This window comes from Equus quagga, chromosome 3 (genome assembly GCF_021613505.1).
Source record: "Equus quagga isolate Etosha38 chromosome 3, UCLA_HA_Equagga_1.0, whole genome shotgun sequence".
NCBI classification, from domain to species: Eukaryota; Metazoa; Chordata; class Mammalia; order Perissodactyla; family Equidae; genus Equus; species Equus quagga.
The window spans coordinates 80,176,562-80,199,949 of NC_060269.1; the positions used below are offsets into that span (position 1 = coordinate 80,176,562).

At 36.8% G+C, this 23,388-nt stretch overlaps 1 protein-coding gene across 5 annotated transcripts in view; it reads right to left on the reverse strand.

Moving 5' to 3' along the window:
- PDLIM5 (PDZ and LIM domain 5) overlaps positions 1-23,388 on the reverse strand; it is a 197,222-nt gene that overhangs the window by 28,660 nt on the left and 145,174 nt on the right. For all 5 annotated transcript variants that reach the window (XM_046657497.1, XM_046657502.1, XM_046657501.1 and 2 more), the window contains one exon: positions 17,771-17,958. In XM_046657497.1, coding sequence (XP_046513453.1) covers positions 17,771-17,958 — 188 coding nt within the window. The remainder of the gene's footprint in view (positions 1-17,770; positions 17,959-23,388) is intronic.

Sequence of the window (23,388 nt, forward strand, 5' to 3'; positions counted from 1 at the left end):
GAAGTGACTTATTCAAACTGAATAATGAGTGAGTCAGTAAAGTGTCACGAGAACGTTAGAAGGAAGTCAGTTCTTGACGCATTTTCCTTGTTAACCTTAATTTTGAGCAACTTCTATTAAATTTGGCTTCTTTTGTGGCTAATCTCTACCCCACTGGGACCATGTTTGAAAATTAATTTTTTTTCTTTTGTATCAAATACATTTCAGCACCACAAAACTTACCCAAAATGTAAAGTCACCAGCTACTCTTCAAACAACTAGTGTTGGTGAGAATATCTTTGATTAACTTTAGAATTGTCACTGACAAGTCTTCTACAGGTTTAGAATGACATACATTCATACTTATTCTATGCTTCTGTTTTTCAGCACCATGAGAGTCAAACCCAAGATTACAAAGATTATCATTAAATAAGCAAACATAAATTAGTGGGAAACCTAGCAGCATACTAGAATACTTTCTCAGTATATAATACGTAAAGTTGTCAGTTTAATCAAGTAAAATATATTCAACCCAGAACATGCTGAGTTGCTAGTTCCTAAAATATTTGTCATAGTGATATACTGAGAATTCTAAGGGGTAATACTTTCTAAAAAAGCAAACAGACTCCTGACTTATTAAACATGAAATTTAATTTACTACAAACAAATAAACATCTCTTTTGGACTATGGACTATAAATTGGAGACAAGGAATTTTAAAAAAATGGACCATATAATATTCCTTAATTTAGTAGAACACCTACCTCCTGTTATTGGGTAAATCTTTGTGATACATCATTTGGAAAGATACAGTGAAAATTCTTTACCCTAGAAAGATCTTAATTTCATTTTTCCTCAAGCAGACTGAGGTTTGCATTATTTAGCAAATTAGTTAACACAAGTTTTAAGCAATCTTATCCTGAGATTTAATTTTCTCTTCTAATTACTGAAAGGCCCTAACCAAGTGACTATCAAGTTTATCCAAGTAACTTCATTAATGGGCCACATAAGTATACTATTGGGGATTTGTATAATATTATAATATTATGTGTTATGTATACATATATTACATGTGTAATATATAACATCATAAAATAATACGTAATATATAAGGAATTGGAAACTATCTAATTATTTACTATATGCTTCAAAAATAGCTGAACTCACTAAAAGGCATTTGTTTATACAGTTTCCAGAGAGAAAAAACAGATTAAGATAAACAGAATTCCTGATAGTACAAAGTGTGAATTCTCTGAAAATAGATGTTTTCTAACTGCACTAAGAATAAGGTGCGTTATTTGACATTTTTGTTTTCTATCCCTGTTCAAACAAGGCTGTTAACTCTAAACCAATACACTCAAAAAAACCAAGTAGTGAGGATTATAGTGTACATGTTAATCATCTCACCAGAACGTACTCACACAGGCATGAAATTCATCAGTTAACTCTCTCGGTTCAAGTCAAATTATTCAACTCCCAGTAAAATATTCTTAGTACTGATACGTGCTAGGTAAAAAAATACTACATTATGTCAAACTTTACTTGGAAACGTAATGTAAGTCAATGGGGCTGGGGGATGATATCCCAAAAAGTAAACTTAAGTGAAAAGTGATGTTGCTAGTATCTTCTAAGGCAGGTTACTCCTACTAGATTTTTGATTTGCTGAACACACCACTGAGTAGGTGAGCAAGTTTGGTGTTGGAAGATGAACTGCTCATGACAATATGAGCTACACATAACCTGATGACTTCTTACACCTCCATGGTACACCCTGGTCTAAGAACCACCATCTCTTGCTTGACTTACTGCAGTGACTGCCTATAGATCTTGCTTCACCCTTGCCAACAAGAGGTCAGTAAAAACTAGGTCAGATAATGATACTCTTCTGCTCCAAACCCTCCAATAGCTTCCTTCTAACTCAGAACTGAAACCAAAGGTCCTACAGAATCTAGTCCTGCTCTTTCTCTGATCTGATCTGCCATTACCCCTATGCCCACTATATATGAGGCACACTGGCTTCCTTGCTATTTCTCTAAATGGCCAATATGCTTCTGACTCAGGGTCTTTGTACTTTCTATTCCTTCTGCCTGGAAATCTTTTCTCCAGCCATTTGTACGGCTTGCTCCCTCACTTCCTTCAGGTTCTGTGCTCAAAGGCCATTTTATCAACATGGCTTTCTCTGACCATCCTATATGAAAACAGCAACCCCTTCCCCTACAAACCAGCATTCTCTATACTCCTTAACTGTTTTACCTCTCTCCATAGTGCTCATCTCCATCTTACATACACTTTTTTTTATTTCTTTTTAAAAAATCTATCTCTCCACACCTTGAGACCAGGGCTGCTGTCTATTTAATTCGTTGCTCTATCTCTAACACCTGGAACAGTCCCTGGCATATTGCTTAATAAATCTTTGTTTAGAGAATGAATAACCCCAGCACCAAAACTATTGTCTTCCCACTAAAAGGAGCCAGACTCCTTAGAGAAACTGCTGATTCTAGGATTGGGGCAAAAAATGAACATGGGAAGTCTAGAATATCTTGTCAACTTAAAACAGCAGAGCAGCTCTCCAAGACTACGAGAGTTGTCTCAAATGCACTCCAAGAAGCACGTGGGGCAGTTTGAGCACTAACAAGAATAAGAACCACAAACGACTGAAACGCTGGAAATATGTTTAAACCCACGAGCTCACAATAACTCCAGAATTTAAAAAAACTGCATTGATCTTCTTTAGAAGATGCTAAGGAACCAATTCATTATTTTAAAAACCAGTAAAATTTAATAAAGGGGAGGAATCAAGCTTTCATAATTTCTCACCTCATAAGTGATATTGCATTTATATCCCACTCATTCCCTTGCCATCTCTGAACTATTCTGAAGCAAATTCAAGGTCTGTCATTTAATACATAATATTTCAGTATGATCTTTAAAACAGTACTCTTTTCTAAAAACCTAACCATAATACCATTATTACACCTAAAATAAAATAATTTTTAACATCATTATATAACCAGCCAATTTTCAATTTTCTTCTGATTATCCGCTTATTAGTTTTCTATTGTTGTTTTAACAATTACTAAAAACTTACTGGCTTAAAAACAACCCAAGTGTAGTATTTTACTGTTCTACATGGATATTACTGGGCCAAAATCAAGGTGTTGGCAGGGCTGTGTTCTGAAGGCTCCAGGGAAAATTGTTTCCTTGCTTTTTCCAGCTTCCAGAGGCTGCCCAAATTCCATGGGTCATGGCCCCCTTCCACCACCTTCGAAGCCAGCAACAGCAGGTTGAGTCCTTACATTGCATCAGTCTCACCCTCCCTTCTGCCTCCCTCTTTTTTTTTTTTTTGAGGAAGATTAGCCCTGACCTAACATGTGCTGCCAATCCTCTTCTTTTTGCTGAGGAAGACTGGTCCTGAGCTAAGATCTGTGCCCATCTTCCTCTAGTTTATATGTGGGACGCCTACCACAGCATGGCTTGCCAAGCAGTGGCATGTCTGCCCCTGGGATCCAAACTAGCGAACCCCGGGCTGCTGATGCGGAATGTGCACACTTAACTGCTGCACCACCAGGGCTGGCCACCCTCTTTTACTTTTAAAGACGCTTGTGATTACATTGAACTCACCTGGATAATCTACATATTTTAAGATCAGCTGATAAGCAATGGTAATTCCATCTGCATCCTTAATTCCCCTTTGCCATGTAATATTAACATATTCACAGGTTCTGGGTATTACGATAGGGATGTCTTTGTCGCAGGAAGTGCGCATTATTCTGCCTACCACACACATCCCAACACAATTTAATCAGGATCCAAATAAGGTCCATACATTACATTTGGTTGTTTGTCTCTTCAAGCTCTTCTCATCTGTAATTCACTTTATCTCCCCACTCCTTGCAATATACATGTAGAAGAAACCAAGTCTCTAGTTATATATATGTGTGTGTATACACATATATACACACATTTACATCTGAACTTTTTTCTATAGTACAAAGTTTTAAAAAAAGAAATTTTATACATACTAAAGTGTTTCATCTTTACAACAACATATAAGGTATTACTATTACTATTTAATGTATCAAGAATACAAAGCTTAGAAAGGATAAATGACTTTCCCACAGACATGTAGAACAATAATATAAAGCAAATGTGTTTTGAACAGCCACTTTGTACCAAATAACGTGTTAGGCTTTACCACTAAGAATAAGACAGACATGATTTATGCTCTCATGGAGTTTAAAGATGGTAAGAGAACAGAAACAGCCAATTATGTCATAATGAGATAAGTGCTAGAATGATGGAAAGATGATGAGTTTAATTACAGATATTCATTCACTTAGGATATACTGAAAGCCCACAATGTGGCAGGCACTCTGCTGTGCACGGGTGCACCAGAGAACAAAACATGTGCGGTCCCTTCCCTCCTAGAGCTCATAGTTGGGTTTTTTTGAGTTGGTAGTGCTTGTGGTTCGTCTAAGTACAGACAGTCTATTGAATGTATGAACCCAGGAAAAAGATCTGAGCTAGAAGAATTGAGTCAAGAGTCTTCAGTATGAGGATGATATTTGAGGCTGTGAGAGTTAATGAGATTGTTCAGGGAAAGAGTAGCACAAAAAGAGAAGAACTCTTAAGGCAGAAGGCAAATGACATAAATACCTTGGGGACAGAGAGAGGGAGGGGAAAAACCAGGAGGGTGCATTTCCAGGAGAGTGGAGAATTTGAGATCTAAAACCATTTCTGTCTGCCTCCAAAGCCTCTGTGCCTACGCATTCATCCTTCAAGCTATCATGTGCCTACTGTGTGCCAAGCTCTTTCTAGTCATGGCTTTAACTCATGAAAACACGAAGGGAGATCTCCCCAAATGTGATCTGAACCTGAGTACTAACTTCTGGACCATTTCAGCAGGAGGTGATAGTGATAACTGAGAAGAGTAATTTCTGCTATTTTAATTTCCTCAACGAGTCTGCTAGGATAAATTTAGGAATGATGTACGAAAGCATTATTTTTTATTTGCCCTGGGGTGCCTAATGGCTTAGATTCTCACTTTTAAGCCCTTCCTGTATTCCATAAAAGATGAGTTCCCTACAGACATCTAACTTTCTTTCCCTAAACCTGGCTGCCCATACTTTTCAGCCATTATAATTAATGGCTTCAAAATTCTTGAAATAAAACATACAGATATAAGGCTAGAGTCTTCATGTTTTGAGGAACATTTAGGAGGATTTATGTATTCTGCTTCAGAAAGGGAAATAGAATTAGAGAGCCAAGATTTTTTCTAAGGATAAACAGGCTTGTAGCATTAGAATGGTGAATCCATTCTGCTGTACAAACGCTATATTGGTATAAATATTTCAACTACTACATTTGAATTAAGATAAAGCAGCAGAGAAAGTTTTGGCAGTAAATCTAGGATAACCATAAAATATTTTTTTAATTCCTGGAATATTTCATTCTTATTAAATCATAAATAAGACTGATATAAAAAATACTAATGTACCCTCGCCAAAGAAAAAGAGACAAATGCCTACAGTCTCAAAAGGACAGAAGTCAGATGTGAGGTTTTATGGTGTGAAAAACAACTGGCTCAACTGGGAGGGGTATTCCTGTTATAAACGCTCAGGCTAATGTTGTACTCATATAAATAACTACGCTACATCAAAGTGACATGCGGGCACTTGGGGAGATAAAATATTGTAATTCAACATCTCAGAGAGTATGTTCACAAAGGTATGGTAGAAATTTTACACATACTAAATTGGGTGGCAGTGATGGCAACACACTTGCTTATTATCGTGCACAGCAAGTGCCTTCTTCTCTGCCCTTCCCCAACCATCTCAAACAGATGGTGGCCAAGAGAAGCACAGAATCTGTGCATTCTATCTGTCAAGCTCCTTATGATGGAAGCATAAACAACAGTCTACTCTTCATAATCTAGGCATGAAATCATATCCAGTAGAAACAGAAAAGGTTTAAAGTTAAGCCAAGATCTAGGATCAGAGGAAAGTACATTCTAGAGAGGTTTGTGCAAATTTTATTAAATGGAATCAAGGATTTTTTTATTCAATGATTAAAAGCAAAATTGGACAGATTAAACTATTATCGTTTCTCTAAGCAGTGGAGAATGCTGGTATGTATGCCATAAAGAATTGGAACAGGTGCGCCCAAGGCTGAGTATCAAATATTTCCACAACTTCAGGAGGTTAGTTTCTTCCATTAGCAACCAGCCTTTCAACTCTAAGAACCCAGATTAAACTGGATCTAGAGTGTCTTAATTAAAGTGAGTGTGGGGACTTGGATTAGGTTCCATTCTCTTCTTTCATAATTTCTTGCATCACACATCATCAAAATTCAGGATACACAGAGTTGCCTTTTTCTCCCTACTAACTGACCTTACACAGAAAACTTCCATTTGGTCAGAGTTACAAGTAAAAAAAACACAGTCCATACCTTGCAGACAAAGATATGAGATCTTAAAATGACTGGTTTTGCCATGATTCTACTAAAAATCAACAAATTTTTTATTTATCAGTTAGTTATATATATCTTATGTGATTTCCCAAATAATCTCCATATCACTGTCTCAATTACTGATTTTATAATGGAAAGACAAGTCCAGACTCTATGTTAAAAAAAAAAAAGAGGGGGAGAATAAAGAAAAAGTAACAAAAAAGAAAAACGCAGATAAAATATTCACAGAAAAACAATCTGGGTAGTGACTCACGACCTCAAGGATACCAAAGCGGATCACTAGCGAACTCATACAGACTCTAGAAGGTAAGAATTTATTGAAAATATTAAATTTGTAGAATTTTGCTCATATTCAGATGAGAAAACCATAAAGACCTATATTAAAATTATTTATACTCACATTATATCTAAAATCCTTATCTCATTTCCCAAGTAACATGAAACCCAAATGGGCTTGGCTTTTACCATTTTCCCACCAATTTTCATCTATTTCTATAAGTGAGAAAGCAGGCTCATCTCACAAATAAGGGAGAAATGTATCTCAGGTTTGAGTTGCTCATATAAATAGAATTCTTTTAATGTAGGCAAAAATACTGAAACAGAAAGGAAAAGAAAATTTAAGGAGATTTCTCCATGTCAAACAAAATCAACAATGTCTCTAATGATGATTACAGGCTACCAGAAAACTTAAAACCTGGGATACTCCTTCCATTTCTATTACTACTACTAATTCTCTAAGACTTCTCTCTCAAGGAAAGTCATTAGATCTCCGAAATAAATGAAACTTTGTTATCACTTTCCAAAGCTATGCTTGAATTTCACATCTTTTAAAAGCAGAGAACACTGGTCAGCTATTTTATGCTGAAGCAGTGCATCTAGCATAAAGATTCATGTTAAGATACACTTGGGCTCCTAGTTCTAATTTCTGGCATTGTGAACTCAGAAATGTCATCATGCTGGGTCTCAGTCTCCTGATCTGTAAGACAGCAACAATAATAACCACCTCAAAGTGTGCCAGGCTTAAATGAGGCATCATAAGTGCTTACTTACAGTTCCTTGAATGTTTAAGAAATGCTTCATCAATGTCAATTATTCTTAAACTCTGACATAGGATCTTACATGGTTAAGAAAAATAAAGTATCCACTCATTCAGCAACTGCTCAGAAAATACATTCAATGTTTTAGATGTAGGAACTCTTTTGGTATGAAAGCTACCTGCTCCCAGAGGTTTTCTTCTTACAAGTGATGCTCACAAGTAAACACACAACAGAGTACCTTAGGATTAATGCTGCCAAGGGTGCTCATAACTTTCAATAAAGTTTGCATCGACTGTGCAGAATTATCAAGCATAATTTTTTTTATTCCTATGGTTTAAACCTAGGGTTGGCCATTCTTCTTCTGTAAATGGCCAGAGTAAGTATTTCAGGTTTTGTGGACCATATTATTTACATTGCAACCACTCAACTCTGCCACTGCGGCACGAAAGGAGCCACAGAACACATGTAAACAAATAAGCATGGCTGTACTCCAATAAAACTTTATTTACAAAAACAGGTGGTGGGCCAGATGTGACCAAGGACCACAGTTTGCCAACTCCTGGTTTAAACCATATGCATGAATAAGAAGGAATAATTCTTTATGAAAAGCATATATGAATAAATCCAGGTATCTTCCCTTATATAAGAGAAAATTTTAATCTCAGGATAAAAGGAAAATTGGGAGAAAGAACTTTCACAAGACCACTGGAAAGCTTCCAACATGGAAATAACTTTCAGTAAGAGGACATTTAGAAAGAAAAGAAAGAAAAATAAGACAGTTAATGGTTGTTACTTTTATTTTTTCTTATCTGAGAGTCATGATTCTAAATAAAAACTTCTTGTGTAAAGAGACAGAGCATATTTACATGCTTCACACCGTGGTTTTGACAATGGACAGCTCCAGTCCGGTCTTCACGGCAAGCGGACTGTTTAGTTTAATGATGTCAAAATGCAGGGGAGCAGATGGCAATAAAACATTATTAGAAGAGATGAAACATACGCAACTGGTAGCAGTTTACTTATTCATATAAAAATTTTAAAATGGAACCAATAAATCTATCCATCTTAGCTAAACAAATCTAGTTATCTCGATTTATTACTGTAGCGTAAAGCCTACAATGAAATTTGGGATGGCTGTAGAAACAGTAATTTCCTTTCTCACCCCTATCTCCTTTAGACTTCAAATAAAAGATAGAATTTATATGCACTTATAACCGAGATGCACATCATTCAGTCTTTGATCTAATCAGATCTCACAAATATATCTGAGTCTTCCTTGAAAAAAAACCAGTAAGAATACATCAGATCTCTCCAGCTCTGTCCATAATGAATAAATAAGCTTTTCTTTATTGCTAAAATGTAGCACACACCAGAGGCAGAGTATGATAGAGGGTCAAATTAACTAGAATCTTAACTAAATTTTAAAAATAGAGTTTGGATGCAAAAAAAAAAATGTTACTTGAAACAGATCTTAGCAGTTGCTAGTCACCTAGTTTATCCTTCCTATGCAAGGCAGGAATACTTTCAACACTAGCCCTAAGAGATTTAGTCTCCCAAAACATATTCACTGATGTTAACTGGTGATACAGGAAAATGCACTATCTAGTTAAACAGCTAGGTTCAAATCACCACAGGACTCTGGACAATTCTTTTGACTTCTCTCAGACTCTGTCACCTCATTGGTAAAATGATGCCCATTTAAAATCTTAATGACATTATCTTATTGTACACTCTGAATAAAATGATACTTTTAAAAGTTAAAAGTATTATAAAACCATAATTATTACCACTAATCAATGATACCCACCATTTTACTGTTAGATGAGGTTGTCTGACCCCTTCAAGACTACTCACTCTATTCCTGAGTTCCAAAAGGCAAAAGGGGAATGGTGAGTATGCCCCAGGACAGGAAGCAACAGGAGCTAAAATTAACCAAATATTCATTCTGAAAAGTAAGTTTGTGCCTTTTTCCCTTTTTCATTGACCAAAAGAAATTTACTGTTCTTAAAAGACTTTCAAATGATCCCAACTTTTCTATTTACACTTTACTTGCATGTGCTTCTTCAAAATACAGTTGACAGTTTAAAAAAGAATCACCAATTTGTACAAATCTCATTGTCAATTAGGAGCCCTTGCCTTTACTGCATATATTAAAACTGTTTCACAAAGAAAAAAGAAATTCACTAATAAAAAGCTTATATACATACTACCTGATACATATAAAGAGAACGATGTCATAAGTAGAATATAGCAAAATTAATATTGTTCAATGTGAAGCATCAGGTTAAGAATGTCTAATACTACTAGTGTATTGAGGACGTCACTATAATATCAACGAAATGTCTTTACTTTCCTTGGTTGAATGTCTGTCTCCAAAGACATACTTAACAATAAAAGTAAAAAAAAAAAAAAGAAATCCAGCAACTTCTTGCCAATATCAGGGGACATAAGAACAAACAGTGAGTTGTGCGCACATACAATAAAGACAGCATGAAGGTGGCCTTATTCTCACACGTTGTAAGAACTGCTCATGAAAACAGCAAAGCAGACATTTCAGCACAGCTAGACAACACTAACGACTGTGAAAGAAAACACAACAAAGCTTTCATTTTCAACGGCTCTGTGAAATAAAGACACACTGTTTTCTATAGAAAACGGTGATTAGAGTATTAGCCAATATTGTATAGCTCAATGATTTTTTGAGTAAGAAATTATAAGTTACTTATTAAATACTTATGATAATGTCAATACATATAAGTAGTGCTACAAATGCTCTCAAAATCAACATATTTTGAAAGTGGGAAAGAAAAAAAAACTGTAATAAAAAAAAATTTTAAAGCCTATCTATGTCCTTGAAAGCTTTCTGAACTACATACAAATAACAAGATGAGTGTTTAATTTTTGACTAACGGGGATCTATAGAATTTTTCTTCTTTTGTCTTGGAAGAAGCCCCTTTTCCATCTCATAATGTTTACTTCCATAACAATATGTAGTGTAAGTGCTCCCTGCAAAGGCAAGCAAGGCACTGAGGGTTATGCCAAAGCTACCAATCTCATTATTTGCAACCGTAAAGAATTTAAAGAGTCAACATGTAGAAAATGCTGATTTAGGGGAAATAAATGCACTCGTCTGAGGAAATGCTGCAAAAATAGACTAGTTATGTTATAAAACTAAACTGTATTTCTCAAGTACAAGATGCCATCCACTCAGGTTTATATTTTTTAACTAGACACATTACATAAAAAAACCTAAAGATACATTCAACCAATTTTCTGTACCATAGTCTGACTTACTCAGAACCAAGCACAGTTTCTCCAAGCCAAATACAATCCTCTACAGGTGTTTTTCTTTTCTTTTTTTTTTTTGAGGAATATTAGCCCTGAGCTAACATCCGCCACCAATCCTCCTCTTTGTGCTGAAGAAGACTGGCCCTGAGCTCACATCTGTGCCCACCTTCCAATACTTTATATGTGCGATGCCTGCCATAGCATGGCTTGTCAAGTGGTGCCACGTCCGCACCCAGGATCTGAACTGGCGAACCCTGGGCCACCAAAGTGGAACATGCGCATTTAACTGCTGTGCCACCAGGCCGGCCCCTCTACCAATGTTTTAATGAAGGACAAATACTCTACAGGGAACCAAGCTCCCTGGGAGAGCAACGCTCAGAACTTGCACCCAGTCAGGTGTGTAAGTACTCTGCATTCTCTGCTCTTGGAATTCTCTCCATTCCTCTCACCATTGCCCAGGGTAATATCTACCATCATCATCTCTATACCAGATTACTTCAACAATCTCTGAAATAGTCTCTAGGACTCCACTCTTAATCTTTACGCTGAGGTCATAATGATCTTTTAAACACTTTAACAGTATAATGATTTTTTAATAACGCAAATCTGATTGTGTCACTTTCCAGCTTACAAATCCTTTAATAGCTTCCTTTCTGCATCAATCCACACTCTTACTTTCAAAGCCCTTTCTTACCGGCCCCTATGAACCCATCCAACTTTCTGGCCACTGCACAGTCCTGCACACACTGGACTCCTTGCCCTTCCTCTTGGAAGCCAAGTTCTCTGAGAGCCTTTGCGTATGTTGTTCCTGCTCCAGGTTGGCCTCTTCCTAACAATACTCAGGGAGCATCAGCTACATGTGATTTTACTTTAGGCACAAACATTAACACTTTATTCCTGCATCATGACTCCACTATAAACAAATATATATATTCTACCTCAGCATTCTATCACTGGCACTTTATCGGTCTTTCTTCCTTTCCACTGATCCAGATTGCCACACCTTCTGACCTGGACCATGTAACCTGATTTAACTCTTTGCACCTTTTTGCTGGATTCTGTTATTTACTGGTGCCTTGCATCCAAGTTAATTTGCCCACAGTGACAAAACAGGTGAATATCCCTAATATTTCCTCTGCACTCCAATGCTGGGTTCCTCATATGTCATAAATTCCCATATTTTTTGAGAAAAAAATTCTTATGACAGGGCTGCAGATTGATTATTAGTTTTTTTACTTATTGGAAATAAATAACACTGTACTAGTTATGGTACTGCTTATGTTCACAACATTTAAGTCTTACAGGACTTTAATGCTTCAAGGAGAGCGCAGTCCTCTTCTCCTTAAGCGTATGTGCGGTTTTTAATGGCAGCCTTTGGCAGACAGCATGTGCACCTTTGATCAGCGACTGCTGTGGGAATTTCAAGTCTGGTAGGAGGAAAGAACAACGCCTTCTGAATCCCTCAAATCATATGAAGACGACATCCAAAATCAGACTGACCCATCCACTCACTCACTCGCTGTCTGGCTGACATTTGCTGAGGGCCTATCAACTGTGCCAGGGGCGGTTTAGGGGCTATAAACAAGGATTAGTGGGACATGATCCCTGTCCTCAAGGGGATCTAAAAACAGTGGTAAAAAATACCTATGTAAACAATTAAAATGAATATGATGAATGCTATAAAAAGCCATCATCAAAACTTTGTAGGAACATAGAGAAAGAATAGGCACCCATTTAGAGGGCTCAAGAAAGGTTCACAAAGGAGATGATATCTGGTCTTAAAGGATGAATAGAAATTTACCAGGGCCAGAGGGGTGGAAAAGCCTTTCAAATAACAGGAGCAGCCTGTCCACAGCACAGAGGTACATGCCCAAGGAATGGTATGAACTCGTGAACTTTAGTGCAACTCGACCACTTGGAACTGAGGAACAATATTACAAAATGAGACTGCAGAGGAAGGTTGGCGTGGAGCTGTAAAGGACCACAAGCCAAACATTCAATATGTGGGCAGCAGAGAGCCCAAAACATTCTCAAGGAGGGAAGTTACATGAGGAGAACTGTTCTGTTGGATGGTAACACTGTAAGTTATGAATGCTGTCACTACAAGGTTATACCTTCTATAGGGGTAAAAACTTAAGCTTTCTTGAGTACCCTCTATGTACCAAGCACTTCAACATGTTACATCATTTAAGCTGCACAACAGTGCCATAGGTGACTTTTTTAGATCCTTACTTTAAGACATAAAGAAGTTGAAGGCTCAAAATACTCCATTCAGGGAACATCCCTGGCCTTCTGAAATTCGCACCCCACAGGACAGGCATTCCTGTCCTTCAGGGCCACCACTGTCTGCAAACTGGGTGCAACGAACAATAAGCCTGACCTAGCAAAACACTGTTTATGTTCTAATGAATTAGTCACTCTCATTGTGTGCATAATGAAACTAAAGTTAGAAAACTGATGTGCTTCCAACATATAACAGCTCTGCAGGACTTTAAGACTGGATACGTGAAAAACATCTGATTGTATCTGATGAGATAGCAATATTTTATATGTATATTTGCATCAAATGAACAAAAATTACCTAATCTGGTATCCATAACCTAATCAGAATCTAGAGAAAACATTACATAGCAAATTAGGTCACCTACATAAACACAAGAACGTATTTTTAAACTTATACCAGTAAATTTACAAAGGTTTTGAAAATCTCTATCTACTTACAAACAATATGAAGGTTTCAAACATTAAAAAAATCTACTAGACATACAAACATAGTGAATTAAAATATAAGTTTAAAAAAGTACAGGGGCTGGCATGTGGCGTAGTGGTTAAGTTCGCATGCTCCGCCTCTGCAGCCCAGGGTCCGCTGGTTCGGATCCTGGGTGCGGACATGGCACTGCTCATCAAAGCCATGCTGTGGCAGGCGTCCCACATATAAAATAGAGGAAGATGGGCACGGATGTTAGCTCAGGGCTAATCTTCCTCAAAAAAAAAAAAAAAAGTACAAAGCCCCAATTCTGAAAAATAACAAGAAAAATCTCACCTTTTATGTATTTTTCTAGATCAAGTCAATGTTTCTAAAGGGATGACTGCACCTGAATTACGGAAGTATTACCAAAGACATGGGGCAAGCAGGAGGTAGCACTGCTGACCTATCTACAACTCAAGCTTGGAGTCTTACTTCTTTTGTATCTTGATACTTTCATGCCGACTAGGAACTTTTGAACATTTTGCATCCTGAATATTCAGCTCTTTATCAGTCACTGTATGTTGAACTATATGCCTAAAGAAAGGAAGATGATCCAATCTAAACTATCATGCTGCACATAAACACCTAGTTCCTATGACAGCATTCCTGCATTCTTCTAAGACTTCTGCGTAACACAGGCTATACAACACCACAAGCGAAATGACCTGAGGTTGAAAGTCAGAACTTCAGTGGAGGTAAGAGAAACCCATGATAGGTTCAGAATATGCTAGTAGGTCTTAAAATTTCAATTAGCCCTTTCAATGCAGTCTTTTTTTTGGCTATCGTTTCAAAACTACATTAGTTGTTACCCAATAGATAAAAGTATGACTAAAATACTTATTTAAATAAGTGACTTTTAAACTTTTTCTTAACTATAAAACACAGTAAGAAATACACTTCACCTCCTGACCCAAAATATATGTTTGTATGTGTGTATACATGTATATTTACATATACATAAACTAAAACCACATTTTCATAGCTTAATACCTATCCTCATTACTATACAATACTAAGTTAAAATACTTAATAAGTTAAAACATTCTTATATTTTCTATTTCACTGCTTATGAAAATACTGGCCATGATCCATTAAACTGATTTCATAATCACCTAAGTGGGTCACAGACTGCAGTTCAGGGATTTCGAGCCCATGCTTCCCACTGGACTGCAGAATTATTTTAAAATGACATCGCTGGTAACAGGCACTCTTTGGTGTAGGTTGGGTAGAGGGGTAAAAAATCTTTTTCTTCACCCAGACTAGAGCACAGCGAGGAATTCTCTAGAGAAAGAAGCCTGAAGTCCCCAGCGTGGCAGCAGCAGTGCCAGCTGTGTTAGTGCTGCATCTCAGGCCACAGAGGCCAGCAACTCACCTTCCCAGCTTCCGCAGCCCTCTGGCTGGCACTGCAGTTTTCACATGAGTGTGAAGAAAATAAGAACCCACGATGAGACAGCCATCACCTCCTAAACCAAAGACCTTTTTCATCTGCAGTAGGAAGCTCCTGAAACTATTTGTCAAAGACTAAGAGGAGATCCTGAGGTGTTTTCCTTCCATTTTCAAATATGGTATACTGCTATGATATATTCTACTATGGTAGAGCAGAATGAAAGAATTTGAGCGGCTGGGAATTTCATATTTATTTTAGAACTTAGACGAAATAGTGTAAAATGAGTAACTTTTCTATAACATGACTCATTAAAGGCCAGTTTGAAGCACCTACAGCAAGATAAACAGCAGGAGTTCTGCAAATATTTTCTGATTTGAGCTAAGCATCATGATGTAATTCAGCTATGACTTCACAGTGGCAACTCATTTTCTTTTTATAATATTGCTTTATAACGTTATATAATGTATATGTTTTATACTGTTATAGCTGTTCAAATTAAATTCACTTAATTTTCTGTAAAAAGTATATTTTAAATACTAACCATGTGAATCACGATCATAGTTGTGTTATTTGCCTGCTTTGATGACTGTAACAAGTTAGACTCAGAGAAGAAAGAATTCTGTCGCCCTCTTGTGGTAGTTTTGCTGCAGTGTATTCTCCAGGAGTTCCACATCGATTGGAATCTTTTTAATAGGCAGTGGTATTTTGACCTTAGTTTCTGAATTTCCCAAACCAGTACATAGACTTTCTGCCCTCCACAGAACTTTGTGCCTTTCTCTTCAGTTTCCATCTCAGAAATTTAGTTTTTTCCCTGCTTTTTTAGGACACATTCTCCTGTTCCCTTTCAATTACCACGCCAAAGGAATTGTTCTGAAAGTTACTTTCTGTATACTAATGCACACACAAAATAATTACAGCAAATCTCCAGCATCATAGATAAGCTTTAAGTGGATGGAAACAACTAAAAATGTATGAGGCTGAGCTGTCAGCATTTTTTCCCATGAGAATAAGTCTTGCTAAGTTAATTAATAGTCCAGAAATTTCAGAAGCTAGTGATATTAGTCTAAATATTTTAAGTTTTCAAAAGTAATAAACTAGTCTTTTCTTTACAATAGTCTAGATGGCATGCAGCGCCCTATCCTTCCCCCACAGCACAAAACTTCAAGCTTCTTTGCAAAATTAGTAACTTGTAATGTAATTCAAAACTATACAAAATCACACTAGAAAATAAATTTTAACTATATAAATAATTGGCATTTTTTCTAAAGATAACTTATTTATAATAAATGAAGTTTTTAGTATCTAATATATTTAAACACTATGGAAAATACAAAACAAAGGTGGATTCCTCATTAAATTAACTAAAAATCCACACTTGCAACTGTAAAAAAATTTTTAATAATAATGACCAATTCTTAAAACTATTATATTTTTAAAAGCAGCCCCTTGTGTATTCAATCAATCTCATCCCACAGCTGATGAGGAAAGACTAGAATTATACAGGAGACGAGGTAAAAAGGTGTGTTCTCTGCAGAGACAGAACTTTCAAAGCTAGGTGAGGTGGCATGTCTCGTAAGACCACCGCACAGATTATAAACTGGGAGAAGCAGGGGACGAGACTGAGAGGTTAGCAGGGGCTGGAGCGAAAAAGGTCTTAAGTGGTAAATTAAGGAATGGGAGATACAGGAAAGCATCTGCAGCGGGAGGGTAACGTAGGCAGATCAGAGCTTTAGAAAGACCACTGGCTGAGCAGAGGACAGGCTGGTGTGGTGAGAGGAGACAGCAAATTAGTTAGAAGTTGTTTGCAATGACAAGGGCCTGAACCAAGGTAATGGCTCTGCCCACAGAGAGGAGAAAATAATTTGAGAAATACTAAGAAGTGGAATCATGAGGTGTCAGTTACTGTGAGACGAGGGGGTGGAGGTGGGTCACAGGCTTACATTCTAGCTCCGGTGACGGGGTGGCTGGACCACTCCCAGAGAGGGGTCATGATATTTTTGGACATGCTGCATTTGAGGTGCCACCTGGAAACAGCAAGCAGGTCAACAAGTTTGCAGATACGGAGTTCAGGAGAGAGAGGACTGTCAATTATCAGTGGTTAGGCAGTAGAAGGAATCGGGAGGACAGACCATCCAGGGAGAATGTTAAGAGTGGGCAGGGACGAAGGCCGAGGCGGGATTTGCAGCATTTACACACAGTCCCATCTTCCTGCTAAGGGAGGCACTACAGTCCTTTACCATAAATTTTCTTCATGTTGGGAGAAACAGGAGATCATTCAGTCTCCCCTCATTTTGCAGAGGGTCAAAGAGGTTAAGTGACTTTGTTTAAAGCTATTTATCTGTAGAAGTGAATGAAGACTCAGGTTTCCAGATTGAGCCCAAATTGTTCCATCCTATCATTCAAACGTTCTCTGTCTAGTAACATGTCCTCCTTCTGCATCTGCCTTGTAAATCTGCAGAGGACAAGTAGTAAAAGATCCTTGCTTCAGTAACTATTTGATGGCAATAAATGCTTCTGCTGTTATTTTGTATGTATCATCAAAACTAAAACACTGTATTACCAAGGCTACCTTCCAACAATATTGTTTGTTAAGAAGACCCCAAATTTACAATTTAACACGTGCTCCCTGAGTAATCTAGGAAATAAGGAAACACTCAACTCTATAATGATGAAAAGCAAATGACAATTCTATGAAACACACAGAGACTTATGAGACACTTCAGAGAGAAAAACACATAGCAATTCATTGCAGTCCTTTTAAAATCTTAGATGGTTGAAAATAGGTTTCATCAGTGAATTCTATCATATATCCCAGAACACATTTTCATAATTACAGTTAAGGCGAGAGATGTCTTTGGCGCACCTGCTTGGTGAGGCCGCTGCCAGCCCGGAGACTTGACAGCGCTGCTGGATCCCAGAGGCTTGAAGGCGGCAGCGGTGGTGAGGCTGGCCACCCCTGCCCTGGCGGAGGCTGGGCTCGCCGGCCTCTCCGGCATGCTCCGTGCCGAAGCCACGGACACAGGCAGCTGCTGAGAAGGCTCCTGGGTGTTGCTGGAAAGAAAATAAGGAAACGTTTTGGTGAAATGGTAGCAATCTGACTTAGTAATATTACACCTTCTTTCCTCAATCTATGAAATCTCTAAGGAAAACAAAAACATTTATTAACTGATATTTTAAAAAAGAAAAACACTAAAACCATGACTGAGGGACTGCCTCTTTAAAACAGAAAAGAAAAAAAGAAGGAAAAGAGTCAGATTGCATTTGTTCAATATTTTGGAAATTCTCTTCAAAAGGTCTACCATGAGAAATTAGGCTATTGAAAAACTTATACAGTCAATCCTTTTAAATAATAAGCTAATTTCCTCTTCCTATTCCTCTTGATTGCAACATTTCAGAAGAGTCATCTAGATTAAAACAATCAATTATTGGAGAATCCCTGATAACCTCTATGAAACGGCACAGGTGTTTCTTTTCCCCTTTCCACATTTTTCTAAGATTTTATGAACTCAGTTTCCCTGACATCTCACAAGTCACTCTTTTCACTCACATTCTCACTCAGTCACTTATTCATTCAGTAAATATTTAAGCACTTACTATACGCCAAACATTGTGCCATGCACGGGCCACACAGCAGTAAACGAGAGACAACATCCCCAGCCCAACAGAACATCCAGCGTTCTGTGTTCATACAACAGGAAGACGAGAGACGAGACTGCCACTGTCCTCTCTCAATCAGAGTTATTAGCTTAATAGGAGGCCTTATCTGTGCTGGTTCTAGTTTGATTTCTAAGATCATATGGCTTTTTTTTTTAAAAGATTTTATTTTCCCTTTTTCTCCTCAAAGCCCCCTGGGACACAGTTGTACATTTACTTGTGGGTCCTTCTAATTGTGGTACATGGGATGCCGCCTCAGCATGGCCTGACGAGCTGTGCTACGTCTGCGCCCAGGATTCGAACTGGTGAAACCCTGGGCTGCCGAAGCGGAGCGCATGAACCCAACCACTCAACCATGGGGCTGGCCCCGATCATATGGCTTTTATTACCCAGTCATTTGTTATTTATAATTATAAATCATCATTTCCCAAAAAAACAATTTTAGGTAGCTCACATTATAAAATATGCACTTCGGAATGATACAATACCATAGCAGTTTCTCTCAAGTGAAGTATTATAATGCTAATACCACTAATAATATTGTTACTATTATAATATATAATAAAATAATATTAATAATAATGTTGTTATAACGATAATAATACATCCTACTAACTTTTTAATAGAAATTGAGGTACTGATTACTTAAATAATTCCATGCACAGAAACTCAATTCATTCAACAGCTGAAACTGACAGCCAGAAGAACAGCTTGACAAAGATAGGCTATTATATTAATAACTTCACTAAAATAAATAAGCTTAATTATACTGTCTAGATTGAGATTATTTCTACCAAGAGAAATTTCCAGTTCACTCAAGTCCACTTCACTCCCAAATGAACAAGAACACCTAACTTCCCCAGTGCCTCCCACATCTCAGATGAGACCTAACAAAGAAGGCCGAGGCTGCCCATGCTCAGGAAGGCCTGTGTACAAGGTTGGCCTTTGACTGGCATTTGGGAACTTGGCTTGTAAACAGCTCCCTATAGGCACATAGAGTTTTCCAAAAAAGATAAGAGAGGCTCACTGTGCCTGAACTATATAAACAACGTGGTTTATGCTAAACACCTGCTGTCTTCTGAGAGTCTGGAATTTTGGTATGAAGTAGACACGGTGCCTGTGTGACAAGTGCCAGTAAAAACCTTGCCTGAAGTATTTGGTTTCAATGAGCTTCTCTGGTAGACAACACTTTGCATATTTTGTCGTAACTCTGCCGCAGGAATCAAGCACATCCTGTGTGACTTCACTGGGAGCGGACTTCTGGAAACTTCGGCCTCTTTTCTTCTGGACCTGACCCCAGGTACCTTTTCTCCCTGCTGACTCTGCTTTGTATTCTTCCGCTATGATAAATCTTCGCCATGAGTACAACTATATACTGAATTCTTTAAGTCCCCTAGTCAATCAGCAAACCTGGAGGTGGCCTTGGGGCAACTCTGACACTAAATAGTTTTGAAAAATCATATTGGAGCTATTTTAACTTTCTTGAAACATTGCTCCCCATTATTGTTCTCTCAAATTCAAGTGTAATAGAGCTATCAAATTCTTTTATTATTTCTAATCAGTTTAATGAAAAACTAAAACTTAGTTGATGTCAACCTACTATAAAATGAAAAATTTAAGCACTTTAATAATTTTTATCATAAATAAAAAGTGAAAAATTGCTTACTTAATGGCAAGGATGAACAAAATTATCAATAAAGATGACACAAGAATCAATAAAGATGACACAATAAATAACATTAATGAGACAGAGTTTAAGCATTATGGCATAGTGCCTTTTAATAAAAAGCTTTGTGATGGACAAATTATTTTACTTCTCTAAGCTTCAATTACCTAAACTTTAAATGGGGCTAATACTTTGCTCATAAGAGTTCCATGAGGCTTAAAAAAGAGAATTATGTACAAAGTACTTAGCACAGTCTAAGGCACAGAATACGAGCTTAACATGTGAAAAGGATAATTAATGTATTCAAATAATAAAAGACATTTTCAATATTTTTATACATTACAAATAAATGACTTCTGAAAGTAACAGAGAAATACAGGTTATTTTAATTCTAGGGTTAATTACTCACGTAGATTTGAAAAAAATAACTAATAATCCATATAGTCACAGTTCTAAGAAGAAAAATTTATGACCAAGCAATATTATAAGTTACAGACAAAACAAAAATATAGTCTGGAAATAATAACAAAACCCAAATCATCATTTAATGTTTAATAACCTGAGAGAATTAAAAGGTATTCCAGGAGAGTTGCCAGACAACCTTACTTAGACAAAAGTGAACAGGATGATAGGAAATCAGTGCCAAGCCCAGTGAAGTCGGGTTGAGGGAACTGGTAATACTGACCCAGCGTATGAAGAAAACTCAGGAGACGTTTAAGAGCAGTTCTCACACACGTGACATGTGGATCCACTCAGTGTGGCTATATTCTGTTTGCTAACGTCGAATCCAATCTGCCATGAGACAGTTTGGTTCAACGAAAGGAAGTAGTTCCCAATATGAAAAATCGTCCAAAGGAAAAAATCTGTTTCCTAACAACCCCTTTTGTGAGAGGCCTCTCTCCAGAAGGTACTCAAGCAGAGGATGGAGATATTGTAGAGGGTGGAGGGCCAAGTTACACTTCAGCATGACACCCAAAGCTTTCTAAGATGTAGTTACAACCAACCTTCCAATCCTATCTCTTCCCACTCTGCTATACAAACGATATTCTGACCTTCCCTCTCCTCTGTCTCTCCAGGCTCTACATAGACGGCGTGCCCCCCACTCCCCCTCCGCACCAGTCCAAATCCTATCCATAATTAATAGTAGTAGCAGTAACAAAAACATCCATCATGCACTGTGGACCATGCTAAGCAATTAACATATATTATTTTATTTAATCATTCAATCTTCTTGAAGTAAAGACACTCCTTCTTTCAATTCATGGCACATATTAACTGTGAGGCATACAGTTATGTTTCGATTCATAATAGAGAGGATTTAAAAAAATTACTAGTAACTTCTTTATGTATCTCGTCCACACTCTACCACTTTATATATCTCATCTCTACCTCTACATTATAAACTATCTGAGTTTGGGGCATTTGCTATGACCTTGGGTAGGTTACTTAAACTTGGTAAGTTTCCTCATCTGTAAAATGAGATAAAAATACTATCTTTGTTCCAAGGTTATTGTTAGGATTATACAAAATACAATGAGATGACACATGTAAAGTACTTAGCACAGTGCTGAGCACAGAGCTGATGCTCAAGAAATGATACATCCTGTGACATCTAGCTCAGATATCTAGCGATATGTACATTTACTAATAAACACCTCTAATCTGTACTAATAATTTTGCTTCTAAATGTAGCTTGTGGATAGTTTTGATCCAGAATTTTGGGATCAGACACAATCTTGCTTCCTCAACTCAATTTTAAATAACACACAATATTTCTTAAAATTCCCATGCAATAAGTATCTCATAAGTCAAAAAATGTTTTCATTTTTTATTGTATCCTTTGCACAGTCTTGTATACATTCTCTCCCAAAAGTCCTAAGACGTTTAAATCTTAAACAGTACTCTTTAGATACAAAGGGTGTGCAGTATACTATAAAGAACTTGTAAAAATCTAAGTTATGAGCAAGAAAGTTGTTCCATTTATATTTAAATTCAGTATGGATTAGCGGAGTTCAATATTCTCCAGGGAAACTGATCTCTATTTACTTAAAACATTTAACGTAGTAATAGAACACCACTAGGTTTTATCTAGACAATCACATATCCGAATATACGATGTCTAGGTCTCTAAAAATCTATTGACTTTTTTTCTAATTTATAGTTATTAGCTACTATTTAAAGAAAATACAGAAACATTAGGTATCATATACTAAAGATTAAAGAATTAATAAAGTCATTGGACACATTATTTTATATTTTGGAATAAAATATTATTAATAATCATGAAGAGCAAAATATTTTAAATTAATGACTAACATTAATATAGTATAGTATGGCATGATTACTTAAATGAGATTGGTATCTTATTTCTGAAATATGACGCATATATATTTTTTCTAAATTTAATTTGTTTAAGGTATACCTAAATTCTAAACAAAATTAAAATGCTTTCTACAAGATTTTAATGAGGAAACCAGAGTAAATCCATAAATGCACTTGGCTAATACCACAGAAGCTAAGAATCAAATATAGTCACTGTCATCAGTCTGCCACATGGATAAGCAACTGAAGTGAAATTTTAAGTTACTACGACTTTCATCTCAAGAATACCAAAGTTTTTGTTTCAAATTTCAAAAACTGAAAATGGAGAAAAATATACTAAAGTATCAAAGGTTTCTTTTCAAAACTGAACTAATGAGGAAAAGAGAAAAAGGAAGAAAAGTTAACTTTCAGTGTCAGTAACCTGATTTATCTTGAGTTTACATTCCTTTCCCACATTTGTTTAACTATTTCAACAAGTAAACTTCAGCTGCAGATTAGGAGCAGTTGGAAATTTTAAACCTACTTTCAAAGGAAAAACTTTTGTTAGAAGTTTTATCCTAATTACCTGTTTAAATTTTTTAAAAGCCAACTGTACATTGTAGGTTTAATTATCAAAGTTTAAACGAAACAGTTTTTAGCTAAAGGCTTACAAAAGATTGATATACTAATACACAGACTCTGACGTAGTAGGGAAGGGATATTTCTCAAAAGGTATAATTGTAAGCATCTTTTTATTTTAATAGAATTCTTCTGTCAGAATTCTAAAAAGGACCTAGACATATAGAGGAGTCATGAGTCTCCTTCCTTCCAAGATTCTGTGTTTATAAGAAAATTTTTTG